The sequence below is a fragment of the Hippocampus comes genome, unplaced genomic scaffold (genome assembly GCF_001891065.2).
Source record: "Hippocampus comes isolate QL1 unplaced genomic scaffold, H_comes_QL1_v1.1 scaffold473, whole genome shotgun sequence".
Classification (NCBI taxonomy): domain Eukaryota; kingdom Metazoa; phylum Chordata; class Actinopteri; order Syngnathiformes; family Syngnathidae; genus Hippocampus; species Hippocampus comes.
Window position 1 is genome coordinate 29645 of NW_017806230.1, and position 13420 is coordinate 43064.

Below are 13420 nucleotides of genomic sequence, written 5' to 3' on the forward strand. Positions count from 1 at the left end.
GAGGCTCGCCGGGACGTCACGGGGGCTCGCGTCTGGCTCTGCGTGCAACAGACGCTTTCACACGTGCGCAGCCCTATTTTGACTTGAACATTTCAGAACGCAAATGGAACTTTTTGTTGCAGTTCAGCAAAATTCCAAGCAAACATTGTTTGACTTAAATGTCAACAAGGTGAAGTCCAGTAGCCCCGCCCCTCCCCCCTCAAATGAAATCAGTGACGATTTGATGTTGTTGCCTGCATCAGCCTTCCACCAAACGACCACTTACACCAAATAAGAAATCCAATCCAATCTAAGCACGATTTCAAATCGCCTCAATCGGACACCGTCAGACAAAGGTGAATTTTCTGCTTGTACTTGTACTTGCACTTTTTCCAACTGTCAAAGAGCTGAGCTTTTTAAAAAAAACATTTTTTTTGAATGACTTTTGACAGAATATTTGCCACAGACGTCGAAGGAGTAGCTCAATGACGTTCATCTTGTCTACTTCTTGGTGAAATTCGGCTTCAGGTTTCTTCATTTTTGGGAGAAGCGATGATCATGCGGTCATTTGACTTTCGTTTTGGCATCTCCTGAGGTTTTTTGCTTTCTGCTCAAGCAGATGCTGCGGGTCAAAGTGGCCCAGTGCGAGCAGTGGACGAGCTGCGGCGACTGTTTGGGAGCGGCCGACGCCCACTGCGGATGGTGCACTTTGGAGAATAGGTAAGATAGCACCCCCGACCGTACCCGTGCGCCGCTAAGCCCCGCGGACGTCCGACGCAAAAGAATTCTTCCCAACCTTCATTGAGCCAAGGCGCCGTTACTTGGGCGCTCGGCGATTATTCCGCCGAATAGCAACAGGTGCTCTGCATCCGCACGATCCAAGAGCGCTTGTGTTTGAGGGCGCAAACTGATTGTCGGACGTTCTCCTTCAGGATTTTCTGCAGCAGACAGCAGACTTCATTGTCCCGTCAATCGCAGCAAGTTGTCTCGGTCCTGAGCGAGCAAAGCGACCCCAGCCCATCAGGTCTGGAGTTCTTTGGATGTTGTTCGAGGTTCTTTTGCGACTTCCTGGATGTCGTTGCACTCTTGGAGTCATTTTAGCTGGGCGACCACTCCTGGGAATCTTTGCCACTGTTCCCTGTTTTCTCCATTTGAGGCGAATAGCTCTGACAGTGGTTCCTTATCACCTTTTTTCAGACTTGTCGATTTCAATCACTTTTTTTTTTCCCCTAATTTCGACTTGAATTCCTTTTGATGGTGGCATGATGCGTTTGTTTTTTGAGATCTTGTAGCCTACTTCACTTGGTCTGACGGATTCTGTTGATGTGATTTGTGGATTTGACAAATGTGATGCTCGGGTGTCGCCTGTGAAATTGAACTCGGCTTTCCCGAAACTGTCGTAAGTCACAGTTACTCAGTGATTTCACAAACGGGAGCAATGACTTTTTCACACAGAGCCAGATAGGTTAGAATTTTTTTTTTTCTCCCTTGGGGAATGAAATCATCATTTCGAAAGTGGACTTTGTATTTCCTGGGTAGTTTCTGTGTGATACGAAAATTGGTTTGATGAAGTGAAACCTTTGTGTGTGATCATCAATATGCCAAGAGATCAGGAAGAGGGCAAATCCTTTTTCTCGGCACCGTATGCTCCCAATCGGACTCCCAGCTTTTGAAGACGCAAGATGACATTTGGATTTGGCCCGAGTGTTGTCTCGGCAGGCCTCTTGTTGCAATTCCATATCGGCCGGGTCCGCGCACTTCCAGCTCTTTTGGGCTTGCACCGGGCGAACGAGCCTCGCGGGTTGTTTTTGGGGCATTAAGGAGGGCGGACGGGGCTTTGCTCGCTGGCGTCGTGCCGCCAGTAACGTGGCTCGCTCTGGCTTCGCCAGCTCTCACTCGAGCGGCGTTCGTTGTGTGTGTGAGGCCGAGTCAAAGAGAGCAAGAGTCGCTTGCTGGCGTGATGAAAGCAGATCGGATGAGCGAGTGACTTTAGTGACGAGTTGCGCCGCCGCTCTCGAGGCTGCCACGGGCATTTGAGAGCCGGGGGAGCGCAAGCGCCGAGGAGCTGTGCGCGTGCGGTCAGCCTGTCATCTCCCTGTCTCCTCTCCTTCTTTGTCTCGCTGTCGTCCCTTTCTCGCTTGGCTGCATTGTGAGCTCTCTTTGGCTCGCTTTGTCGCTCTGGCTCACTCTCGCGCGTTCAGATTTTCCAGTAGCTTCCAGAATTTGGCCATCCCTCAGTCATCCTCCACGTCTGTCCCCGCAGACCTCGTCCCCCCTTGCCCTTGTCCCCCTCTCTCGCCGTCGACAAAGGCGCGTTGATTGTGCCGATGGTGGCGGGAGGGAGAGAGAGCGCACACTGGCTCTTTTGACAAGCAAATGTCAGAGCGTGTGAGCCCTCGTGCGCGTGCGTGTCACCGCCGGTCTGGGAGCTGATGTCACGAGTGTGCTTTTGATGTGCTCTTTGCACAGCGCTCGACGTCAGCCCGGGGGCGGCGTTCGCGGCCTCGCGGACGGAGGGGCCGGCCGGTCGCGGGGCAGACTCGCCGAGCGGCCGCCTCCGTCGCCGTGTTTCTGCTTGATTTTCTGCCCGCCGCTGTCGGCTCCCGGTGCCTCACCGTGCGTCGCCGCCACCCAAAACATGTCTGAGAAGCATTGTTGTCTGCGGAGGGAGCCCTGCCGGCGATAGCGCTCGGTCCTTGATCAAATATTTCATGTTTCAGAGAGCACTTCAATTTCTTGATTGGAATCAAATCATGCCGCTTGTGCAAATCATCGGCCTTATCGGGGTGCGGGTGTGCCAGCTCGCACGCTCGGTTTCGCCACTGTTTAGCAGTCTCAGTCGCTTCTCACCTTATCTGAAGCGTGTGTGTGCACGCGCACACGCACGCCGGCGGGAGGGGATGAGTTTTCGCAGGTTCTATTTTCGCCGCATATGTTAACTGTGTTTATTTGAAGTGGCGGTTTAAAGCGCACGCCTTTCGGATTTGCTTAGCCTGCGTGTCGGCTTGCGCTTTGAGTCACTTATTGGACCGACGAGAAGCGGAAGCCATCCTGGAATCGATTCGATCTGTTTAGTCCCTTTGCAGCTTCAGCAGTCTGCAACCCAAATCGCATATTTGTTCATGTTCTGCATGTTGTTCCTCCAAGATGAAAGGTCACAATGTTTTCCTCGGCACTGCACTCAGATAACATCGACTCTTTGCCTCACTGCAAAGTGTCACTGGAAAATGGGAAAAGATGTTTGTCATTTGCCGTCAGAGGCTGACTTCCTCTCTCTGTGTGTGTGTGTGTGTGTGTGTGTGTGTGTGTGTGTGTATACTATACTGTATATATATGTACACACACATCTCAGCTGCAACTGTTGTGAAAGCTCGAAATAAATGAGGATGTATTGTGTTGTAAATAAACAGCCGTGTATTTCTTTTCTGGTTTTGCGATGATGACAGTCAGGCATGAAATGAGTGGAGTTGAACACGGTTCAACATGTTGGCGACTGTTCAAGTGTGCGTTTGCGAAAACAGCACTTGGAATTTGTGAGATTGTGGAGGGGATTTTTTTTTTTTTTGGTGGCTTTCAGAGCCACTTAGTGCTATTTTTATCACAGCGGCTGACCTCGTGGCCGTTCTCAGCCCCCCCGGTTCCAATGGGACGAGACTCGGCAGACGCAAACGCGAGAGCCCGCGGTCACACGCACGCACTTTGCGACGACCGTGGAGGAGGCGGTGCACCGCACTCGTTATGGAGTGTGTTGGGGTGCGGCCCAATGGGGTCCCCTGGATGCGAGGTCACGTTGTTCTGCGGCGTGCCGATGAAGCGAGCCGGGCGCCGGCAGCAGCGGCCAATGACAAGCGGCTCGTCGTCTTCTCCGTCCGAGGCATCCGTTCATGTTCGCAGACGCGCAGGCGTCGAGACGCTGCGGGCATGTTTGGAGAAACAGCGAGGGAGGGCTTTTTCTCCAACCGCTTCAAGAATGGCTCGTTTCCCCGGATTCCGGGCCGGCTGCGATGGCAGCGCCTCCGGGAGGGGTTACCATAGCGATGCTTGTGATGTGACCCGGAGTCAAGGTTGTCGCGGCAACGTGACAGGTGAGCGATGAGCATCACAGGCGCGCTCGATGCATTCCCAGCAGACAGGCGGGCGTAGTATGAGAGGCAGCAGTTGGAATCGGTGCGATGGGCCGCTCCACCTCAACGAGCAACTGCTTCCGCGTCCTGATGACGATGACGAAGAGCTTTGGAGATCACGCCGGCCGATCAAACGACTGCCAGAGCGGCGCGCCGTGCAGTCCCATGACAAAATGCACCTTTGGCCGTACCTTCGTCCGGGTGGGGAAGGGGCGTACTTGGTCACGTGACCCGCAGCTCCGCGTGGTAACCCGACTTGTCCATCAAGGCCTCGCTCGACCTGTTTGTCCAGGTGTAGCATGCAGAAGGAGTGTGCCCAGGGAGTGTTGGCACGCGCCTGGATCGCCATGGGTGAGGGCCCCCACCAGTGTCCTTCCATGACCCTGACGCCCCCGGAGATAAGCATCACTGCAGACATCAAGGTGCACACACACACACAAACACACACACACATATCCCCTTTTCATCTCTCAACGGGCCGCAGTTCCCAAAGATCAATGACATGGTTTGGTTCTCCACCTTTTGACTTTAATCACCGGCTAAAAATACTTTGTTCTCAAGTAGCCCCGTAATGGCCCAAGTCGAAATACTTTGTACAGCGGCGTAGTAGGACTCAGTGTCCTTTGAAGATGTGGCTTTTGAAATCCTAAAAAGTGCATCGAATAGGATTGGAAATTGCCGTAATATAATACAAAGTTTGAAGATGGCCACTGTGCTTGGATGCGGGAAGAAATATTTCACTGAAAAAAAATGTTAAGGCACAATTTGAACATTTAGTCCAGTAATTCTTTCACGTACCACCGGAGCAGTGGTGTCCAAACGACGGCCCGGGGGCCATTTGTGGGCCGCCGTCCATTTTTCGGCGGCACGCGACATGAGCAAAATCATATACATATATCTACTTTATATCTAGACTAGTAAAAATGACATTGGACGTGGGCCGCCAGGTGAAGGTTGGCAGAGTGAGGAGGGAGGCTAGACGGAAGACAAATCAAAGATTCAAATCTTCAACTCTTTGCCCGAACACAATGAACAGAAAGCTGACAAAATGAACGAGACAATAGCGACAATCCAGAATTGCTCTCTTGACCGACTTGGTTGCCTTTTATCCTTCCGGTTTTCTGTAAAAAGTTTGGGCCCCCCCGGCTGATCTTCATCTCTTTTGGGATCAAGTCCGTCGTGCCCTCTACGTGCTCGATCTTGCTCAAAGCCGCCAAATGAATCCGAGTCCCCTTCATATTTTTCCCAGGAAATGGATTGAAACGCACAAACAAGATGCGACCCAAATACGTGCGGAAAATTAATGTGAATTCGGGGTCGAGCGAGCTCATTTTGTTGGAGGTTTTCTCGGCTAAATCCATCATTGTATGCTTGTTGGCATCGGGGGGCCGAGGAAAAACGGAAATGGCGCCGCACGCCCTCATCCGAACGGAATGCCAGGCCGCGGGGAGTTGCAGCCGTTTTCGCCGAAGTTGCAGCCGTGTACCTGGAGCAGAATGGCGGCGTGACAATTAGCCGCCGGAGCTCCAGGAATCCGTTTGACCCTCCGTCCAAGCCCCTAATTAGACCGGGCCCAAAGACGACGTGTCGTTAATTGCTTCGTTACTCGCGGATTAGTCCGTTATGTGGGTCGGTAGGGCCGGGCGGCCGCTTCCATTCCGACGGCTGCGAGCACACGCGAGCCCCAACCGCCGCGGCAGGAAGCGCAACTCAAACAGGAAGCGGCAGGCAGGAAGTCGGCGGCCTTGGCCGGGAAATGATTTCATGGCCCCGAACAATAGGAGAGCTTTTGAAGACACATTTTTGTGCCCGTGTTTGCGATGGCCTTCCGTTTGTATTTGTCCAGCCTTGGAAGATTTCGTCTCGCACTTCCTCTCAGTTTTTCCCACGTTGACATCGCTCTGCCGAAAATGGACTCGTTGTGTTTCTCCCGCTGTGCCTGTCAAACTTCATCGTGTCCGTCAATTTCAACAGGGACAAAAAAGGAATGGCAGCTTGCCATTTCTTTTTTCACCGTTCGTACATTTCAGGTCAAGTCCTGGCGCAACTTTGGGCTACGCTGCGACCTTTTTTTTTTTGTTTTTTTCTCTTCACCGGTACGCGTTTGCACCTCAGGACGTGGGGATCCTCATCAACGGCACGGTTCCCGACCTGGTGGGCTTCCGGGTGGAGTGCGAATACGGGCCGGGTCTGTGGACGGCCGCCACCTTGCACCTGGGCCGCGGCCCCGCCCAGATCCAGACGTGCCCACTCCTCTCTCTGCAAAACTACCGCCCCATCCTCCCGGGCACAGGTGAGCCGCGCGCCTGCGTCTGTTTGTCCGTCTGTTTTTTATATATATACATACATATATATATTTTTTTGGGTGGTGGGTGTCACATCACGGACTGCTGAAAAAGAGAGCAGTGCTCGAAATTGTCATTCGGAGCAATTGTGAGCGCGAAAGGGTTGTTGGTTTATGTGTGCGACCAGTTGAGGGTGTCTCCCCACTACCCCCCCCCAAAAGATGGCCGGGATGGTCTCCGGCTCACCCGCGACCCTCCCGAAGAAGAGCGGACTCACAAACGGAGGGACGTTGGACTTTTTACCAAGTGTTAATCGTCTGAAAGCGGCAAATGTCGTCTGACGAATTGTCTGCGTGCTTTTATTTTGGCAGATCATCTGACGGTCTCCGTGGCGATCAAAGTGAACGGCACATCCGTGGTGTCCGGAAGCTTCGTCGTCTACGATTGCGGGCGGACCGGAGCGATCAACCCCAAAACCTCGTGAGTCGCACCGCTTGGTGATCCCACGCGACGACACGATAAACAGTCGAACTCCTGTTTGTCCGGGCTGACGGTTTCCTGCTGTGTTGACCGCGAAGCCGTATCGCCATCCTCGCCTCAACATCGTCACATGAGCAATCGATGGGTTTGAAGCGGTTCGTCACGGAAATCTTGATGGTGCGTACACCAGTGGAATCCCTTCCTGCGGCCATTTTGTCAGCTCTCAGGGGAAGAGAAAAGAAAAAGTCCAGATTGAGCTCCCGCAAAAGAAGAAATGGAAAACAGGACAATCCCTGACAGTTTGTCCTCCGCACCCAATTTTAAGCCGTGCGAGCGTGACAGATGGCGGTACGGTGCGGAGGGCCGTCGATGGGCCATCTTTAGCGTGCAGCCCGCTCAAAATCCTGTGACGATGAATGCGCCGGTAGAACTGGTTTGGGGGCTTTATCCTCTGCGTTGTGTTCTGCTACGACTCCGCCGGACTGCATTTGGGTCTGGGAATGCTTTTCTTTTCCGACCAGCAGGCATAAAACGACACCATAAGACCGGTGTGCAACTGGGGATCAGAAACAGTGGAAATAGGTCGTGCGCTAATCGACGTTAGCCACGCTAGCTTAGCCCGTCGACGGACGGCGGCTCCAAACGTTAGCTGGCGACGACAACCCCTGCCCAAAATCACCCAGGCTGTCTTGCAACAAAGCATTTGTCAGGATGGCGCGACCCGTCTGCCGTCACGCCCGCTTTTATGCCTTCAATTGGCGCCGCTTTTGGGGGGGAGAGCGGCGGACGCGTCTTACGTCGGCTACCACGGGGCTCGCGCACCACGCCATCGCTCTCCACCGCCCGCACACCGGCTCACGTCATAAATGCATACGTACAAACAGCCCCCGACCCCCCCCCAAAAATAAAAGAAAATAACAGAAGTGCTTTGGTGAAATGTATCGTGTACTGCATCCTGTTCCACTCGCATGGGGAGAGTGGATGCCGATTTGTTACCGTTGCAGATTACGCGACTGCTCGGGACCCCCCCTCCCCCTCCCCCGCCGCTCCGACACGGATGTACAAAGAGCTTAGTCTGGCTGGCTCCGCAGCGCAGCCATTTGGGGAAATATCTGTGACGGACGTCGCTCCAAATTTGAAACCTTGCCATCACAAACGCCTCGCAGAAGCCGGACGGCGAAAGACAGAAAGACGATCCATCCGCAAGGCGACTCGATTTGCAAAATGAAACGGCCGCAGCCGGGTTTTGGAGTAGCAATCAAGTTCGGCTGCCTCACACGAACGTGGTCCGGCTAGTTGGCGTCGGGGACGCGAGAGGTCAGCTCCTCGCCTCTTCCGCGCCGCCTCAAAGGCCTTCCTTCCCGCTTCGCTCGGAGCGCCGCCCTCCGCCCCCACTTTTCCTATCTGGGCCTCAGCGGGTAAATAGTACTGTCACGTTCCCCTGCGGGGGCTTCCTTTCTATTTGGCCGGCTCACGGTTTCCCGGCGCGGGATCAAACGTGCGATTAATATGCTGTCACGCTAAGCCAAAGGAAATTGGAGATGTCTGTCTGGCCGCTCGGGCTGGATGTTTGTTTTTGGTCACAAAGAGGCTTTCTCCTATCTGGAGGCCGTCCAGCTGGCTTCCGCCCGCCCGCACGGACGATCCGATTTATCTGATGGGCACCTTTGCGGACATCGCGCGCGTCCTCCATTCAAGAGGCGGCCGAGATTGCGAGCGCTTTTCTTTTGCGCCCCGAAGACGGCGCCAAGGTGCGAAGGCACGACGCTCGCAGTTGGATGTGTGCGAGCCTTCACCCAATTTGCGCGCACGCGTGTGAAAGTCGACGACGGTTTGCAGCGAAGGTGATAATGAGCCCGGCGCCGCTCTCGCAGGATGAGAGCCGGCGAGCTGCTCCGTTCGATCGCGTTTTCATCACGACGAGCCCTTTTGGGCGCTAATCCGGAAAAAGATGTCGGCGTGACCCACTCGTGGCCGATCTGCGCTCCTTTTGTGTCCGCCTCACATTCAGAAATGTCCTTGATTGCAATTCCAGATCTCCGCGGACATGAATGCAAATCCGCAGCGCGGGAACGTGCGCCCTTGCGGCATCGACAAAAGTGCAGTCGGCAAATCCCGACTGTGCGTGATTTCAGATGCCGTGTTTGTTGTCGCGCGCGAGGCAACGCGGGTCGCTCAACTAAAATCCTTCCACTGTGTGGACAAGGAGCAATAATGAAATAAATCTCGCAAAATTGAACACGGAGAGCTCACGCAATGGACCGACAAAACCCAAGGAAATTTTCGCTTCAGTCAGCTTTCAATTTTTCCAAGGAATTTTCTTTTGGACTTGATTTCTTGTTTGAAAATGCGTCGTTATTTTCGTGAATCATCTTGGTCACGATGGCAACGCTCACGGCAAACGCCTTTGGCGGGCCAGACGAGCAAGGTTCTCCCACATCCGACTCTTTCCGCAAAGTTGGACGCGTACGATTGTGCGCAAGTTGAGGTCTGGAAGATGTCGGTCTCACAAGTGCACACGCACGACATCGGTAAACGTGAAGATTTTCTTCGAAACTGTCCTTTGGCCTCACGCTAAAGTGAGGCCACTTCTGGTGCCGTCTGCAAGCGCCCCCCCCCGTCAAAAACGAGCCCAGCCGCGTCCACGCTAAATACACAAAGCGGGCCTGCGCTTTTTGTCCCTGTCAGTGGACGCGGCGCCATGACATTTGAATTTCAGCCTTAAGTGCAGTCGCAGTGGAAACAGCCACAAAGAGACAACAACGTCGTCACTGTCAAGAACGGGGTTGGCGGAAAGCCCCTTCCTACCACTCCATTGGACTCCGTGCCGAGTTCAGACGGCTTTCCGAAGCCTCACATTCGCCCGTCACAATCACATTCACACAGCGCTGCTGCGGGGAAAAGAAAGAAAGAAATAAATAGATAAATAAATCAAAAGCCACTTTTCAGCCATCTTAACCGCAAACGTCCTCCACTCCGCAAAGTCCTTTGGGCCCTGCAGAAGAACTTTTCCACAAAGACTGCGTAAGCAATCGGAGCCGCATGTTTCTCCGGACAACTTTATTTTCTAAGAAAGCAACTGCGTGTGTGCGTGTGCGCGTGCGTGTGTGTGTGTGTGTGTGTGTTCCACAATCAGCGGCCATGTTTGTGTCCGCATGGTTGCGCTGCTTATGTTCAGGTCACTCGTGTACCCTGACGATAAACAGTGGACAGATGTTGTCCTGAAAGGACATTCGCGGGAAATGTTTCAACATTTTCAAACCTCACTGGTTCTACTTCAATCATGACAGAGCAGGTATGTGAACGTGGGTGGATATTGTGCACGCGCGTGTGTGTGTGTGTGTGTGTGTGTGTGTTTTCGCTCAGAGAGTCCTCTCCCGTCTCTTTTATGTGGACTTAATGGTAACCAGAGCTCAGCATTCCACCGAGCGCCCCGACGAGGACAACCACCTAACCTGCCCTCCCACTCTCTTTCTATCTCTCAGTCACACACACACAAACACACACACACACACACACACACACACACACACACACACACACACACACGACTGCGCTCTCTCCCTCCCTCTCTTCTCACTTCCCTTAAGCAAACACCTTCCGTGTTTTGCTTGAGCGTCAGCGTCTCAGGTTTTGGCACCTCCTTATTGTTTCTCGCTTTCTTATGCGGCGGCGTCTGCGCACTCCCGGTCGGGGTTGCTCTTTGTCCCCGTGAAAGCGATCTTCTCTCCCGAAGCGACTTCTCTCTGACAGAGACGTGATTGAGGATGTGTGTTTAATGGCTGTGTCCACCGAGAGGGACGAAAAGTGCAGGCCTGCTTGTGTATTCGGTGTGCGCGCGTGTGTGGGCTCATTTGGACGAGGGGGGGGGGGGCGCTTTGCAGACGGCATCAGAAGTGGCCTGACCTTTGGAGTCAGGCTCAAGAAAATCTTCACCTTTATCATGTTGTGAGTGGACACTTCCGAGGCGATCGTAGGCGTCCAACTTTGTTTTTTAATCTTGCACGCGACAAACGCAGCCAAAAACGAACAAAAAAAGCAACTCAAGCGAAGCCTTTTCGAGCAATCACACTTCCTCTGAGAACCAATCAAAAATTCGTGAAAATGAAGTCAACACAACCTGTCGTGAAAACAACTCTTCGAAGCCTGATGCTGAGCGTTGGCCCAACTAAAGTCCTTTGGGAGAGCAACACTCCGACATCCTGTCTCCCAAAAGACTGGAAGCCCTCCTAGCTGCAAATGGGAAATGGGGGCCATCTCCAGACTGCACGTTTGTGTGTGTGTGTGTGTGTGGTTGGGTAGCATATCTGTTGTAGTTGAACACAAAGGTAGTCTGTGAAAACAGAAACGCCGCAGCTGATAAGAGCCATGAGAAGGTCGTCTGCTTCAAATCACTTCTCACACACGTCCGCACAAAGTCACACTTTTCGATGACATGTTGTCAGTCCCTCACCAACACACATGCGCACACACACGCACACACGCACGCGCACACACACCTGAGTCCTTCCAATTTGAAACCTTGTGAGAGTGTCGCTATTACCGGAGGCGCTCTCATTCCCGGTGTGCGACATCTGTCTCTTCCTGGAGGCAAAACATGCACGTGCACGCACGTAACTACACACACACACACACACACACCACGGAGGGGACGCTTGTCATAAAAGCCCATCAAACACAAGGCGGCGGTTTTCGTACTTTTTAGAAAAGCTTCGACACATCCGCAAACAGGCGCGGATATTTTCAGCGTTTCCTCCACTCCGATCGACGGCGTGTCTATTAAGGGCTATGCGTGTCACCCACTGGGGAAATCCAAAGTGTCTCTTTCAAAATAGATGCCCCACCATCGCCCCCCCCCAATCTTCCCACCAGTCAGAGACACACGATGGCTTTCCCCCTGAGATGGCGGGCCCAAAGATAATAGGTGTGTCTCGGTCCCGATTTTGCCCCTTTGCCAAACGAGCGCCACAAAGGCCCCACGAGCTGATGTCTCTTCGTGATTGCCGGGCCGACGTGCTCAAGTGTTCAACGCGTTCTCTGTTCCCGAGTGAAAATCTTCGCTTGACCGCTCTCAGGTCATTTGAGTCCCTGGACTGTGACGTGAAGGCAAACGCGGCCATTCCAAGAAGCGCCCCGACTCGCCGACAAGGAAGCGGCAGCAACGTCTTTCCAGACGTCGTTTTTGCGTTCGCGATCGCAGTTCCTCGAACGCTTTCCGCGTTTGCGAGAGATCGCTGCTGCCGGGGGACTTTGTTTCGAAATCGACGGCGGGACAAAATGTTCACGTGTGTGCTGCTCTGTGTTGAGATGATCAGAGCAGACCACACAGACAATCCCACCAAAACCGTTAACATGCCTGCGTTTTTTATTTTTTGGGTTCGGTCTGTCCCAGACTTAAAAATAAATACATAAATACATAAATGTATGATTTGAAAAGTGCTTACAAGTGTAGCGGCCCTTTGGACGACCTTATAAGATGATTGTGTTGTGTTCAGCGTTCAATAAGAGAGTCGGAATCAGACGGTGTTCAGCAACAAGCCTCCCGCTAGAATTCGGGGAACATCGGCACCGCATGTCCAGCGAGAGGCATTCTTCTTCCTTTTTCATTCCATCAGGCGAGATTTCTGCCGCGGAGGATTTGTTTCAAGATGGCCGAACCAAGAGAATCTTGGGCGGACATTCGCGACGCGTGAGGTGTTGTTGAGATGGTCCGCAGCAGACCGCACACCGTCGGATCAAAACCGGCCCGTGCCGGGCGAGCCGTCTCCGTCACAGACAAAGACTCTCTTACCGAAAAATGTTTTATTGACCAAATCAGGTCGCAAGACCGACAAAATTCGGCATAAAACGTCGGTAACAAAAGAGCCAGGAAACCCAAAGCGCTTGCAAAAAGCAAAAGCGCCAAAATCACTTGTCAAAAGCCACTGACGAGCAAAGCAAAAACACACCGAGGACAACGTTACAAAACAAGAACCAAACGAGGGAAAACGGGACAAAACGATGGACGAGGAGCGAAAAACGCGGAATGTCTAGAAAACAAAAACCAAAACCATTTGCACTCGGTACGAGAGCCGTGAGCAAGGCCGATTGTCCGAGCGCCGGCGACATCTCGGCACTCCCTCGTAACCGGGCGAGAAGGAGGATGTGATGCCGAGCTGGCACTCCGCGGCGGGCGGAAGAGCCCTCCACCGCCACCTAGCGGAGACAAACGGAACAGGATCCCAGGGACGGCCTCGCCCACAGACCTTGGCAATGGGAAAGCTTGCGCCCAAGCGGACGTCAACCTGGCTCCAAAGAAAGAGGCCACCCGCTCCCGCGGTGCCGCATCATTTTCACAGTTCGCGAAATGTTGTTTTTGTACACGTTGACCTTCCGCCTGGAATGCGTTGTCGCTGTGGAATGAACGCCGTGACTCATCTTCACTTCCCCCTTTTTTTTTTTGTTTTTCGCAATGGCTTCGCAAGCTCGTTTTGTGCATGAAATGGGACGAGCGAGCGAGGGCTGCAAATGTTGCTCTTTGCGCAAGGCCGCTTGAACCTGACCCCTTTCTCT

The 13420-nt window shown here is 53.2% G+C and overlaps 1 protein-coding gene across 1 annotated transcript in view; it reads left to right on the top strand.

The window, feature by feature from the left end:
* The window catches only part of plxnd1 (plexin D1), a gene marked incomplete at its 5' end in the record, with an annotated part of 79520 nt that overhangs the window by 12351 nt on the left and 53749 nt on the right, over window positions 1-13420 (top strand). Inside the window, 4 exons of the mRNA XM_019856348.1 lie at window positions 599-699; window positions 4396-4525; window positions 6219-6396; window positions 6760-6868. Of these exons, the coding sequence (XP_019711907.1) occupies window positions 599-699; window positions 4396-4525; window positions 6219-6396; window positions 6760-6868 (518 nt within the window). The remainder of the gene's footprint in view (window positions 1-598; window positions 700-4395; window positions 4526-6218; window positions 6397-6759; window positions 6869-13420) is intronic.